At 34.9% G+C, this 15,440-nt stretch overlaps 2 protein-coding genes across 3 annotated transcripts in view; both read left to right on the forward strand.

Moving 5' to 3' along the window:
• The window catches only part of LOC116179436 (calmodulin-binding transcription activator 2-like), a 45,404-nt gene extending 37,924 nt beyond the window's left edge, over nucleotides 1-7,480 (forward strand). Inside the window, exons 18-19 of the mRNA XM_031499227.1 lie at nucleotides 6,268-6,496; nucleotides 7,236-7,480. Coding sequence (XP_031355087.1) covers nucleotides 6,268-6,496; nucleotides 7,236-7,480 — 474 coding nt within the window. The remainder of the gene's footprint in view (nucleotides 1-6,267; nucleotides 6,497-7,235) is intronic.
• Nucleotides 7,481-12,025: 4,545 nt separating this feature from the next.
• On the forward strand, nucleotides 12,026-14,396 carry LOC116178952 (CDP-diacylglycerol--glycerol-3-phosphate 3-phosphatidyltransferase, mitochondrial). 2 transcript variants are annotated; one of them, XM_031498618.1, is made up of 5 exons: nucleotides 12,026-12,206; nucleotides 12,259-13,062; nucleotides 13,109-13,311; nucleotides 13,906-14,072; nucleotides 14,120-14,396. In XM_031498618.1, the coding sequence occupies exons 2-5, from the start codon at nucleotides 12,279-12,281 to the stop codon at nucleotides 14,361-14,363; spliced, it is 1,398 nt and encodes a 465-aa protein (XP_031354478.1). In that variant the 5' UTR covers nucleotides 12,026-12,206; nucleotides 12,259-12,278; the 3' UTR covers nucleotides 14,364-14,396. The 2 variants fall into 2 exon arrangements, with proteins under 2 accessions (XP_031354478.1, XP_031354477.1); XM_031498617.1 differs by having other exon boundaries at nucleotides 12,026-13,062.
• Nucleotides 14,397-15,440: the final 1,044 nt, after the last annotated feature.

The raw sequence follows: 15,440 nt of genomic DNA on the forward strand, positions 1-15,440 counted from the left end.
GTCAATAATCATTATAATTTCCTTTCTTCAAAATTGTTCCCTCTAATCATTAAAAATGGAATACTAAACGAAAACTACTTTCCACTTAAATTACCCGCACCCATTGAAATGTAATTACAAAAATAAGTGCACATACACTCGATGCATGCATGAATACATCGAAACGGAAAATTTTAACACAAAAATAAAGTTTAGATACGTCCCCTTAATTCTTCCTCATATTTCATCTCAAATGACAGAAATCTAAGATGTTCATATTTTGCTTTTCTTATTAAAAGACTCAATCGTATGATGGTTCACGTGGTGTTTGTAGTTCTCTCTTTCCACGTGACCTCCAAAGGAAAAGATCAAGTTACTTGATGAGCCCTTTTCGAAATCGAGATAAATGTATAAGGTTGCTCCTATCCACCCCACAGAATACGGCCTTCTCAGAATAGAAACAGCAATGTTACAAATTTGTATGGTATTTTGGCGGACCCTGGTGGGTGTGCTGTGAACTAAAGCATCAAAATCAGAGTAGCGCCATCTGGTGACCAGCTTCGAAAGCCATGAAGTAATTTCCCCAATTCGATCTAAATCACAAATATCGATAAAGAATACACAGTTGTTAAATTGCAAGTGTATAGATACAATCACATTACATTATTTAACACAGACATCTTAAATTACATGTTTACGAATTACATATAAAACTCAGAAGTAAGTGCAACTTACGCTTTGTAGAAGTTAACACTTTGCAAAAAGATCCTTACGTACCGATTTGTCCTACGAAATATTTGGTTTTAAATTGCTGTTTGGCCTACATATTTTTATTAAAAAATATCTTTAGAACTAAATTTTTTGTTCCAAGAGGTAATAAAACCGTTTCAGCAAATTGTCACACAAGTTTTTGACAACAAATGTTAACTTGATCCTGGTGCTTACTGGTTACTTGAGAAGCGAGGGTGGAAGTTGTTGAATTATCTAAAACGAATTACAATATAAGTATCTACGTCTATATAAATATAAAACTCAAGTCTACACCCTTTTGCCTATAGGTACAGTTGGTAATAATTGTGCATCAAATTGTACCTGTTACTTACCTTGCATAAATAGGAAAGAAATAACAGCACATTTCAATCCTCTTCGCGTTTCAAGCACAAAACAATCTGTTTCAAAACGTGGGAAACGATGCCTTTTTGATATTTTATTGTTACAATCCGCCACACAACACTTTTTACGGCCACATAACTTGTTTATATTTTAAATCTTCCAAAAGTCAAATTGACATGTGTAAAACTATGTGTACGTATAAAATCGACGGTCAAAATATTTCCTGTAACGAGCAAAATTACAGGTTTTGCAAAAAAATATTTGAGTCTGCGATAAATAGTTCTCCGTACAACCACGGGAAACGCTGTAATCACTGACAATTTAGCGCCATTTATGTTTCTGTTCTGTGAAGGTCTTATTCTGTGATCCACCCCTGTCAAACAACTTACCAGCATTCACACTAACCACCTTCTCTCCATAGAAATCGTCTTGAGTCGCTATTCCCCTAGGTGAAGGCTAATATTCGTGGCATATGAAGTTACAGGAATTTGGTAGTGGTCCGAATTATACTTCTTCTATTTTTCAGTTTGCGCAATTGTAAAAAGAAATTAATTTGCCGTCGCCAACGTCTTTGATTGAAAACACACAGAAATGTTTACCGACCAGTTTCGAACTCTTATTTTTTATTAATACAATAACACTCCGTTCTTTGAGGTTGGAACTGAGCGTTCGTGATTAATTTTCTTAAAATGGTTTCTTCACTTAAGCTGCCGCTAACTCTTACTTTTTTTAATAACTTAGCCTCTTCAGCAATTAAAATTCTCGCAGACGACTCTAATCTATCAAGGTCTCAGTGCGTCTCCCACCTTTCCCTTGCCTATATTGCTTTCCAAGCTGGTAAACGGTACAAACGCGTCTATTTTCCGCCAACCACAAGCCCCCAGTCTTATCTATTTTCCTTGCTGTGCTCGATACAGCCGGAGCAATCGGAAAATTGGCGGCTTTCCTCGATCTACGCGTCCCAAACACGTCTGGCTATCGCTAATGAACCTCCTTCCGATTACTATTTGTATGAAGCGGTAAACGGCCATTTTTCCCACAATTTTTCCTAATTAATTCCCAATTGTTTCTCAAGTTTCTCTTGTGCACCTATCCAGTTGTTTGTAAATTCTTCTGAAACTGCCCCTTATGTTTTTCTCAAGCTTGGTCCTTCAGTTCTCAAATAGCCTTCAAGTTCCTTTCAAGCTTCTCTTAATTTTCTTATATATCTCCTCCAGGTCCTTTAATCTCTCCTGAAACTGTTTCTTTAATTCCTCTATTCAGTTGAGTTCATCTTCAGATCCCTTGAAATTGTCACGAATTCCCTTCACAAGCTTCTCTCAATTTCCTCTCAAGTTGCTATCAAGTCCTTTTGAAACTTCGAGCCTCTTTGCAGTAGTTACTCCTCAAGTACTTCGCTAGTTTTTAAATTGCCTTCAAACTGTGCTCAGTTTTCGTAAAAGTTCTCTTATGTATCCCGCCAACTTCCTATCAAGTTCCTCTTGTTTTTGTGTATAATTTCTTCCCAAAAACAACATCTGAATCAATTCTGCTCTTCTAAATTTGCGTTTGCGTTTCTAATAATTGTTTTCTAATTGTGCAAAGGCACTTTAAAGTTTCAAAAATTCTAACAGGAGTTTTCATGGGGATAATGTTTTTTTATTTTTATGTTTAAAGTGCTATTTGGTCCAGAGAAGCCGATTTCAATGAACCTCCATTAATACTTTTAATAATCTGACTGCTAAACTGGTAAACTTAAATGGGAATAGGTTCATAAACTGAAATTCTAATCTGATAATAATAAGTAATCCATTTGGCTCAACAACTAAAGAACTTTTCCCAGTTAAATTGTGTTAATTAAAATATACATAACAAACTTCATTCATTTTCTACTTGAAAGTCTGTACTACACCGTATTAATTTACGGTTTTTTCAATGAATGAATTAACAACATACAAAAAATCACACGATTATTTGGAAATGTCGACGAGATCCACAGATTCCTGCGTAGTGGAAAATTCCCCTAGGGCAAGGTCCCCGTTCTTTGGTATATGCAGTATATTTACGGGAAGTGGAAAAAATTTGCTGTGGATAGCACAGATATGCCACCCGCACACTTGCGCATGGCGATTCTGCGTAGTGGAAAATTCCCCTAGGATGTCAGCGCCCTTTGGTAGGCATAGTTTCTTTACGGAAAATGGAAACATTCCAACATACGAGTATGTTGATAATTGAAAAACGCAGTTCGTCTCAAATGAAGTATATCCTAGCTTACTCATCCAGCAATCACAGTATTCCACTATAGTAAGAAGATCTATACTCAAAGGCACTCGTTGCACGTGTGTTATCTTTCCCTTACTTCGGTATTGCCGCGCTTAAAAACCGATACGGCCCCAACGCAACAGGACGGTTCGTCTCCCCCACAAAAGTTGCCGCAGCGCTTTTCAACCAATCGCGTCTTTATTTATTTATAATCTGTTGCCCAACTTAACAACGGTTAGACGAACGACGACGAAGGCTAGCACCTTAATAAATATGAATGGACCTTTTTAATTGTTACAATCCTACCAGTCGCTGATATTAGGCGGATGGAGCTGTTGTCGCCTCGGTTCGAATTTCCACAGATATGCTGTATTGGTAACTTCGCACATCTAAGTTGATTTAAGGTACCCCTCTCACCTCTAGCTTCACTTCATTGTTATCGCTGGTTATCGCCAGACACACTTTCCTTCACGTTCGCTATGAAGCGGGACACGTGTAAATTTCTATGCTGAACAAAAACCAAATTCTAAATACTTTTTTAATTCTAAAGCGGCCAACATCGAGCTTTACGACTCTGGAGGGGTGAGATTTTTAATCTCCAATGAGCGTATTCTGCACCGGGTTACTGGAGGTCTTAATGTGGACATAGTATGACCAAAAAAGATTACATATTTACAGAAACAATGTACTCACTTAACACTGCCTTTTTTTAGCCCCGAAAAAAAAATTGCCTCACATCGACCCGGAAAAAAAATTTCTTTTAGAATGTGACCTGTAGAATCCATAATCTCAAACAGTTCCAAGATTGGGCTACTAGTTCAAAAGTTACAGCCCTTTGAATTTTTTTCGAAATTGGTTTCTAGTCTATAACTTTTGATTGAGAAGTCTGATTGAAAAAGTACCAATTGATTTGGATTCTACGCACCCAAATTAATAAGAAAAAGTGTTTCCCGAGAAATTTTGGTGTAGTTGATTTTTGGTAAAAAAGGAAGGTTATACACTGCCTTTTTTTGAGCCCCGAAAAAAAAATTGTCTCAGATCGACCCGGAAAAAAAATTTCTTATAGAATGTGGCCTGTAGAATCCATAATTTCAAACAGTTCCAAGATTGGGCTACTAGTTCAAAAGTTACAGCCCTTTGAATTTTCTTTCGAAATTGGTTTCTAGTCTATAACTTTTGATTGAGAAGTCTGATCGAAAAAGTACGAATTGATTTGGATTCTACGCACCCAAATTAATAAGAAAAAGTGTTTTCCCGAGAAATTTTGGTGCAGTCGATTTTGGTAAAAAAAGGAAGGTAATAACTGCCTTTTTTTGAGCCCCGAAAAAAAAATTGTCTCAGATCGACCCGGAAAAAAAATTTTCTTATAGAATGTGGCCTGTAGAATCCATAATTTCAAACAGTTCCAAGATTGGGCTACTAGTTCAAAAGTTACAGCCCTTTGAATTTTTTTTCGAAATTGGTTTCTAGTCTATAACTTTTGATTGAGAAGTCTGATCGAAAAAGTACGAATTGATTTGGATTCTACGCACCCAAATTAATAAGAAAAAGTGTTTTCCCGAGAAATTTTGGTGTAGTCGATTTTTGGTAAAAAAGGAAGGTTATACACTGCCTTTTTTTGAGCCCCGAAAAAAAAATTGTCTCAGATCGACCCGGAAAAAAAATTTTCTTATAGAATGTGGCCTGTAGAATCCATAATTTCAAACAGTTCCAAGATTGGGCTACTAGTTCAAAAGTTACAGCCCTTTGAATTTTCTTTCGAAATTGGTTTCTAGTCCATAACTTTTGATTGAGAAGTCTGATCGAAAAAGTACGAATTGTTTTGGATTCTACGCACCAAAATTAATAAGAAAAAGTGTTTTCCCGAGAAATTTTGGTGCAGTCGATTTTTGGTAAAAAAAGGAAGGTTATACACTGCCTTTTTTTGAGCCCCGAAAAAAAAATTGTCTCAGATTACGGTACTGGCTAACAAACTTTGGACGGTAACAGTGCTGGTATCAGAAAATTGAATGCATTTATTTAGTAGGTACTAAATAGTACTGCTGTTCGTTTATGTCTTGGTCACCATGTACCTACTGGCTCTAATGGCGCGATTATGTATACAGTGATATTCATGTAGAAGTAGACATAGGGATTTCCTATGTCTACTTTTATATGATAAAGTCTGAAAAACGCCTAATTTTATGCAACCAAAATATCTTCTTGAAGATCTGGTTGTCTTATTAATTATTAATTTGAATATTGTTGCTTAGCCTCACAGAAAATAAATCTATTAAGCTCCTTTAACTGTTATCGGCACTATACCAATTGGAAATATCAACTTTTTCTTTAGTTGAATCACATCGCACACGAACCGAAATTAGAATAGGGAAGTCAAAGCGATAATATTGGAATTAATTAATATGACAGGCAAATCCTCATTTGTTGTAGGTAGTTACTTTGGTTGCATAAAATTAGGCGTCTTTCAGGAGACTTCATCATATAACAGGTAGACATAGGAAATCCCTATGTCTACTTCTACATGAATATCGCTGGATATTTTCCAAATTTGATAAACCTTCCCCATGAAATATATTGTCAACAATAAATTTCATGGGGAAGGTGTATATTTATCAAATTTGGAAGCAGTTTGAAACCCCATTTTGAGCTTACAAGATGGATCCCAATTTAGATATCACTGTATAATTATGAAAACAGAATCTTCTTTGAAATTTAAAGATTTTTACTTACTACAATTTCATAAGATTTTCGTGTGATCAAGGACGAATTTGACTTAAGTGGACTTCACAAAGACTAACCCATGTACCCCTGACTTCAGCCATGAATTACCTACCCACTTTAGCGAAAAACAATTCTATTCTCATTTCTGATGAGTCTGTTGTCTGTGTACAAAAAAAAAGCCTAACACCTTTTCATTTGTTTCTAAATTAACAGAAATTATTTTCAGGTAAAATATCTGACGTCACCGGAACCTACGACCTCTCGTTCTTCTTAGCGGGAATATTCATAATATTATCAGGCTTAATGCTACTGATCTTGCCCGTTACCAACAAGGTCAAACGTTACACGTTACAAAGGCAAGAGTCGACGTCCGACAACTCGAACGAAGAATCGAAGTGGCGAAAGATCCTCAACACGTGCATCAAATCCAAAACAAGTCCCAGCAAGTGCGCCCCGGAGAATCACGTATAAAATAGTTTAGCGATTATTTCGAACAATCTTAGAGAATCAATTCAAAGTAAACCAGTATTGCTCTTTGCTAAAATTAGAAATTTAACGAAACTAGATTCTATAATAAAGGAGAATCCTCGATTATTTATATTTAAATAGTTAACGTCCATTATTTAGAGACTTAGGGAAAATAGCACAAACAATATTTGCACACTCGAAAAACGAAATGGGAATGCGTATATGAATTAAACGATTTATCTAAATTTAGGTGTTGTTAATTAGCGTGACTTATTATAATTCAAGAAAATAGTGTACTAGATCAAGTTAACCCTTATAGAATCTCGAAACTTTAAAAAGTATTGGGTTGGCGCTTCTCCCTCTTCATTAGTATATTTATCAAATTTGGAAGCAGTTTGAAACCCCATTTTGAGCTTACAAGATGGATCCCAATTTAGATATCACTGTATAATTATGAAAACAGAATCTTCTTTGAAATTTAAAGATTTTTACTTACTACAATTTCATAAGATTTTCGTGTGATCAAGGACGAATTTGACTTAAGTGGACTTCACAAAGACTAACCCATGTACCCCTGACTTCAGCCATGAATTACCTACCCACTTTAGCGAAAAACAATTCTATTCTCATTTCTGATGAGTCTGTTGTCTGTGTACAAAAAAAAAGCCTAACACCTTTTCATTTGTTTCTAAATTAACAGAAATTATTTTCAGGTAAAATATCTGACGTCACCGGAACCTACGACCTCTCGTTCTTCTTAGCGGGAATATTCATAATATTATCAGGCTTAATGCTACTGATCTTGCCCGTTACCAACAAGGTCAAACGTTACACGTTACAAAGGCAAGAGTCGACGTCCGACAACTCGAACGAAGAATCGAAGTGGCGAAAGATCCTCAACACGTGCATCAAATCCAAAACAAGTCCCAGCAAGTGCGCCCCGGAGAATCACGTATAAAATAGTTTAGCGATTATTTCGAACAATCTTAGAGAATCAATTCAAAGTAAACCAGTATTGCTCTTTGCTAAAATTAGAAATTTAACGAAACTAGATTCTATAATAAAGGAGAATCCTCGATTATTTATATTTAAATAGTTAACGTCCATTATTTAGAGACTTAGGGAAAATAGCACAAACAATATTTGCACACTCGAAAAACGAAATGGGAATGCGTATATGAATTAAACGATTTATCTAAATTTAGGTGTTGTTAATTAGCGTGACTTATTATAATTCAAGAAAATAGTGTACTAGATCAAGTTAACCCTTATAGAATCTCGAAACTTTAAAAAGTATTGGGTTGGCGCTTCTCCCTCTTCATTAGTATTTTATGTTAAAATACTATAGTGGAGTGTTCGTTTGCGTTTTCTAGTACAAATCAGTATTGCGATTAAAATGTAATCAAACTGGGACTTGCATAGCGCCTGCAAGTGTAGCAGGTAATTACAAATTGAATGTCCCTATACATAGTTTTGACTTGCCCCGGAGTAACCAGATAGATTGTTCAAAGCGTGGTTATTTCATGTAGAAGGCTGTGTTAGTGATATATCTATATTTCTTAATCTAGTTTTTAGCCTTGTCTTATTCAGGTGCCACTTCTGTCTCTGAAATATTCCATGGAGTATTTGCGAGACACCCGTGGTACTGGTTTGTTATTGAGGTTACTAGCGGAATTTAGTAGTGAACCATTAAAAGTATAGAACAATCATAGTACATCGAGGTTGTTATAGTTTTTACTTTGTTGTACAATGGACTAGATGGATATTTTAAAGATACATTTATTACAATGGGACTAAAGTGTATTTAAAATATCTATTTTCATTGAAATGATAAGCGCATCTGTGATTGTACCATAAACATAATAATAATAACAACTCCAGTATCTCTACATTTTACTTGGTTTTTAGGTTTTTCTATTATCTGTATTATGTAACTATCTAAATGTTTTTAGTTTTAATCAAATTTTCAATTTGATCACTCTGACCTTTACTATTCTTGATATTAGATACTATAGCATGATAATGTAAAAATCCTATGAAATAAAATTACTGTATCCAGTATTGATTTGTAGGTACTTGACTTTGACTTTGAACTTTTAAAATAATGGCATTGTAAAACATTCACATCGAAGAAGGTCATAACAATTATGTGATGTGCAAAGAAGAGGCATCAAAAAGAAGATTTTCATTGGGATTTTGACTACCTATGCAGTGAATCTAAATGGTGTGTTTCTGATATTGCAAATTAAACTGAAGCAAAGAATATTTTTCTGTGTTATGCCCATAACCTGTTGTGGTCATTTTAGAAGCGACCACAATGCGAATTGGATGGTTTCAATCAAGCGAACACCGGATTTTTTCAGTTTTAACTTATTTCCTTAATGCTATATATCGCTAGTAATTGAGTTGTTAGCTTGATTTGATGATTTCAAGTTATACCATTTTAATCGTTAATGTAATAGTAAGAAATGGCATTGCTGTTCTAAGCAAGTACTATGCAGCTCTTGTAAAAGCAAATTAGACACACATTAAAGCATCTTATTAAAATTGAATGAATTACACAATTACGAAGAATTCTAAAACGAATAACAAATACGGAAATTCAAATTCAAAAAAATCGCCAGTGTGCTTATTCGTAGATAATCCCTACGGGGTCAGGATTTGGCCTATTTTCAATTGGCTTGTTACATCTGGTATATATGTTAACTGTACAAAGTTTGAACCGAAAGGTTCAAGCGTTTGCCAGAGACCGAGAGGTGTGACCCCAAAGGGTCATTGGATGTGACTCATTTTCAATAGGCTTATTACTTTAGGCATGTAGGTCAACTGTGTAAAGTTTGAACCAAATCCGTCCAAGCGTTTGACAGTTATTGTGTTCACGGACGGACAAACGGACTCCCCTATAAAGCTTGCATCGCTTTGCTCTGCCGCTTAATAATTCAATGTATTATGGTCATTCTTCAAACGAACAAAACGCGTTGTGATCGCTTCTAAAATGCCCGTAACGACGCGTTGTGGTCATTAGTTAACGACCATAACATTCTAAATTAATTTTTTATTCAATGATGCAAGGTATAAAGATCGCTTTGACACGTCAAACGTTATAGGAAAAGACCGTATTGAAAGGAAAAGAAAACAGAAAAGGCACTACAACTTACGTAATGAGAGCAGTTATTTGCTTTAAATTTTTTGCGATTTATTCCTTTCAAGTACGCGGAACGAAAATTTCTAAATTTAAAAAGTCAAGGTCTCAAGAACATTCAATCATAGAAATATTGCTTATAACAAGTTCAAGTTTTTATTTTATCGATTGCAATACATACGGCGAACTTTTTTCCTTTTCTCACACTGTCGACACTCGGCCTTTCGCACTCGACAATTAAGTAAAATTGTTCTAAATTTAATCTGGCGACCCATTGTCAAGTTTTGGAATTACACGCTAGAAACGATTATGCCACGTTGCACAAAGCGCTCTTTGGGAAAAAACAAGCTGAATAGGCAGAATCAGCATTTCTGTAGAAAGCTCTGAAAGCCAGTGACCCAATGAAAATTAATAACATATCGCCGCCATTACTTTTCCACCATTTAGTAGGCGTTGAAAAGTTGACTTAAGAGTTGAGGCCATTATTTTGCACCGAATTAAGCACTGGCGTTTAGGCAGTCGAGCTTTCGAATAGTGGCCTTTGAGCCAAAACCGTTTAAATTGATGTTCGGAATTAACCGATAGACGTTTAAGGCGTCCGTAGTGTCAATTTTCTAAACAGTTGGTTTTTTTTTTAAAATCATCATTTGCAGCAGTGGGAAATTACCTGTTCCGCAATAATCAGCATAAATTACTAGATTCTTCCACATGGAAAAAATTGTAAATATAGAGGTTAGTCGTATTTCTGTATTTTTATCAAATTCAATCGACAGCTTTACGATCTGTTGTAAGAAGGCCAGTTTTGACCTAGTGTATCATTACGATTACAATTTTACATGAGAGATCCAGAGATCTTGGAACAATGTATGCGTATATTATTATCAAAAGGACCTCCTGAATTTGTTGTCCAATTTCACTGTGAAGGAGTTATCTAAGAACTAATTTCGAACAACATTAATAATCACCATTAATGATTAAGGTATGTGTTGAAGCGTAGACCATTTTCGAAGTAAACTTTAACGGTGTCCCAATTTCGTGAATTGACAGTGACTAAGAACTAATTTGTCAACATAAAATCACCATTAATGATTAAGGTATGTTTGAAGCGTAACCATTTCGAAGTAAACTTTAACGGTCCCAATTTGTGACAGCTAGAAATTTAGGAAATAGAAAATTTAATGTAAAAAAAGGGAGATGCATCCTTTAACCGCCCTTAATATTTTCTGGTTTTTGCTCACTTTGGTGTTATTATTGTAACGTAAATTTAATTACGTCGTTTATTTATTACAACTAATTAGCAATAAATTTATAACAGTCTTAAAATGGATCAAATGTATTACAGTAAAATATTATTTACCACTTACGAATACACAAATGATGACAGCGCGAACCATTCATCACTTCGGCGTTCTAACTGCAACTAAAACGGTAACGCAATCCGGTCCGCTTATATAGCAAAGTCGAAGGTTTCCGAGCGGTCGCGAACATTCGCGAATAAAATACGTCATCCGCTCTCGTACTTTATCGCAGATTACTAATAGCGCTTATGGAAAGTTTCTGGAACGTTCGCTACATTATTTTGATGGTCAGTACAAGGCCAAAGAACTCATTTGTAGCAATTTTTCAGATAAAGGACAGGAGATCTCTTTCGTGATCAAGGGAAGTAAAGAGGAAACGTTTAATAGGGAAATCGTAAGGGATAGTCGGTAGCATTTTTTAAAACAATTATTATGATACAGTTTTCGCGTTGCCATTTCCCGTTTAATCAAAAAATCGAAAGCAATTATCAACCACTTATTTGCAAAAGACGCTTAATATATAGTGGAGCTTCCGTGACACTTTTTGACACTTCCAAAGGAAACTAGTAACTAATATATTTGCCCTTTTGTGGTAAATTCAATTTGAAGTTTATATTACTGCATTATTTGATACCGCATAGAAATCCGCTCACTTGATAGACGTTCAAAATAGTTCATCTTTAAATAAGTGATTTATTAGGATTTTAAGATACACCTATGTTTCATTTTTTTTAATAAAAATAAATAGGAATGTTTTTTTTCAATAAATTCCATTACATTTTCTAACAAGAGGTTTTTGTAACTTAAAATGGGGTAGGTACTTTTTGTTTTTCGGAGAAGGACCCTCAACTCTGAAATTAAAATCTCAATCCGGGCTTGAATAAAAATGTAACTTAGTAAATTAATTTCGTCCTGCGTATAAAAAGTGGTGATTAATTAAAAACCCATTAGGTAATTAGGTATTATCTTTTATGCATTAAACAAAATTCTTATAATTTTGAGATAAGTAGTTCAAGTTATTATAAGTAGAGCAAATGCAACGACATTAACACATTAGAACTATCTCACACGCTGTATATGAACTACAGTCTTTAAACTTTGAATTAGTTTATTTATTGAATCAATTAGCCACTGGCGTTTCATTTAAAGCAATAAACCAAATACCAAGTGGTATTTTTTACAGTTTGTGTTATAAAGGCATTGGAAATTGTTATTGCACTTGAATCCTAACCTTACTTTCAATGGTTGTGTAATGAGCGAGTAGGATGTTGCGTAAATTTTTGAATATCGTTTTAGACGCCACAGCAAGTATACCTATGCAAGCAGAGTGTGCCATTTATACCTCCCCGTTCACCAGAAAGGAAACTTCGCAATTTGCTTGGTTGTCGTCGCAGGCACCTTGTTTTCCGGTCCGTGCTGAAAACATTACTATACTAACCGAACCTCAGCAGTTCTACGATACGCTGATTGAAAAATGTCGAGGAGCGAAAGAACGGGTCACCCTGTCAAGTCTGTACGTCGGCACAGGCCAATTGGAGCAAAATCTTGTACAGGCCTTAATGGACAATGATAATTTTCAAAATGGAACCGCCAAAATTAATATATTACTCGATTACACGCGCGGAAGTCGATATAAAAATAATTCACGCGTCATTCTGAAACCTCTACTTCAACGTAACGACCAGAACTGCCACATTAGTTTGTATCACACACCGATTTTGCGAGGTTTAAAAAAGAAGTGGGTGCCGGACCGTTGGAACGAACTCTTCGGCTTACAGCACATGAAATTGTACATATTCGATGACACTTTACTAATAAGCGGAGCAAATTTATCAAACGATTACTTCACAAATCGACAAGATCGCTACTACATGATTAAAGACAGGGACTTGACGGACTTTTACAACGGGCTTGTGAGGCAGGTCCAAAGGTTCAGCTTGTATTTGGACAAAGAAGATGAAGTACACATTCGCTGCTCGTGGTCTCAGCTACCATACCAGGGTAATTTGAACGATTTTGTGGTTAATGCCGGCAATTTGGTGGAATCTTATATAACACAGTGTATAAACGAGCAAAACATTTGTAAGCGAGAAGGCTACGGTAAGTTTCGATCGATTCCTTAAGAAATGTACAAATCGTTCTGTAGATACATGGGTTTTTCCTCTGGTACAAATGGGGCAATTGGGAATCAATCAAGATGCCTGTGTTACCAAGCGTCTGCTTGCGGAGGCACCTTCTGGTGCTAGTTTATGCATCGCAACCGGATATTTTAATTTAACCTGGGATTACATGGACACACTGGTTACTAAATGCTTTGCCAATTGTAAATTATTGATGGCCCACCCAAACGTATGTACATTATTGAGGGAATTTTTATGTAATATGTATGTATACTTTAAAAAAAATGGATCAAATGCTTGGAATCATGATTCTTAGTATTACAGTATGTAGGCAACTAACATTACACCCGATAAATTTGAGCTGTTTTTGCAGTTCATGTATTTGACCCATAGCCCATATGTATACATTAAATAAAATTCCCTGCATATTTATCATAATCTTTCTATGGGCTTTTCTACTATATTCTTCTTTTTTCTCATGCACTCTGTCCATGATACCTCTTTCTTTTATCTATAGAACATACATATAAAGCATTGTGCATTAAATAACAAAAGAAAATTGAGAGAGAAAAAGAAAAGTGCATTTTCAAAAAACAAAACAGTTAATAACTGCTTCTGAATCATTATACATTAAAAGAAAGACAAATTATAAAAATTGTAAAACTAAGAAATAATATACCTATAAATTGAAGTTTTAGCAAAAAAAAGATAGTTACACAAAGGAATAATTCTATAATCAAAATGTTACTAAGGCATTCTTTTGTAGTGACAATGTGGCCTTGTTTTTTTACAATATTGAATTGTGAAGTTGATTTATTTTTAGGCAAACGGCTTTCAAGGTGCCTCATTTCCAGCGGGTGGTATACCTGACGCGTACAGTTTAATAGCTCAACGATTTAAAAATATGTTCGAAGGATTAGGACAAAGCGAACGTTTCTCAATGCACGAGTATTTTCGTGAGGGTTGGACTTATCACGGGAAAGGGTTATGGTAAGTGTATTGGAATGACTTTCATTTCCCACTATTTCTCGTTGCAGGTATTATGCACCCGAACAGGATTTGCCAAATTTGACACTGATAGGATCGCCAAATTTTGGAGAACGGTCCGTGAGACGTGATCTCGAAACACAGTTGGCGATTGTAACTGAAAATGGTGGTTTGCGACAGAAAATGGATGAAGAGTGCAAGCAACTGTACAAGTTAGGTTTACCCGCAAATGTCGATCGCGTAATTCCAAAGTGGGTGTATCCGATGGTGTATTTTTTTAGAGGATTTTTCTAATTGAAATTGTCAATAAAATGTTTTTCTAGTTTACTTTATTGGGTTTATTTACCTACAATACTGAATACATACATCCTTACAAGTTTTGAGCATCGAACTCTCGGATGAGATTTAAGAGCAATGCTTTCCCATTCGTGAAAAACATAAAAGTTCATGAAATACATTGTGCACCTTCTCCAGTCCAGAAGGTATTTGAAGGTCCTGCAGACTAAAATTGTAAGAACGAGGTAAGACTGACGACTAAATTATTATGATTAATACCCAAAGAAGATTCCATTCATCTGGGGGATTGTCTGCATGTATCAATTATTTAAATTCCCAATAATTTAAGCAGTTTGAAAATAAACGAGGAAATAGTTTTATATTTTAAAAAAATAGCATAATGGTCGAGTTAAAAAGAATATTTATAAGACCCAGTAAATTCAATGTACCTAGGTATAATTAATATGCTAGAAACTACCTATGTATTAAAAAATGTTGCATTTATCATTTGTCCCATAATCTCAATCAGCTTATTTAAAATCCTTAGAAACTTTATGTTTTAAAAGATGTTGTTTAAGATCGCCTATAGAATTTGTCTCATAATCACACTCAGGACATTTAAAATCCTTAGAAACTTTATGTTTTAAAAGATGTCGTCTGAAGACGTGTTTATAATTTGTCCCATAATCACAATCAGCACAATTAAAATCCTTAGAAACTTTATGTTTTATAAGGTGTTGTTTTAAGTTGCTTTTAACATTTGTCCGATAATTACAATCAGCACATTTGAACTCCTTAGAAACTTGATGTATTAAAAGATGTAGTTTGAAGACTTGTCGACCATTATTTGTCCCATAATCACAATGACCACATTTAAAATATTTAGGATCTTTATGTGTTAAAAGATGTCGTTTGAGGAGTTGTTTATTATTTGTCCCATAATCACAATCACCACATTTAAAATCTTTTGAAACTTTATGTGTTAAAAGATGTTGTTTAAAATTAGATTTATAATTTGTCTCATAATCGCAATCAGCACATTTAAAATCCTTATAAGCTAAATGTTTTAAAAGATGTCGTTTAAAGGCGTATTTA

Source organism: Photinus pyralis, unplaced genomic scaffold (genome assembly GCF_008802855.1).
Source record: "Photinus pyralis isolate 1611_PpyrPB1 unplaced genomic scaffold, Ppyr1.3 Ppyr1.4_LG8, whole genome shotgun sequence".
Classification (NCBI taxonomy): domain Eukaryota; kingdom Metazoa; phylum Arthropoda; class Insecta; order Coleoptera; family Lampyridae; genus Photinus; species Photinus pyralis.

Excerpts from the sequence above, each read along its gene's own strand:
- LOC116178952 (XM_031498617.1), top strand. The coding sequence starts at position 12,228 with ATGTTGCGTAAATTTTTGAATATCGTTTTAGACGCCACAGCAAGTATA. Across the intron at positions 13,063-13,108 it reads TTGTAAGCGAGAAGGCTACG|ATACATGGGTTTTTCCTCTG; the intron begins GTAAGTTTCGAT and ends ATCGTTCTGTAG. Across the intron at positions 14,073-14,119 it reads TATCACGGGAAAGGGTTATG|GTATTATGCACCCGAACAGG; the intron begins GTAAGTGTATTG and ends TTCTCGTTGCAG.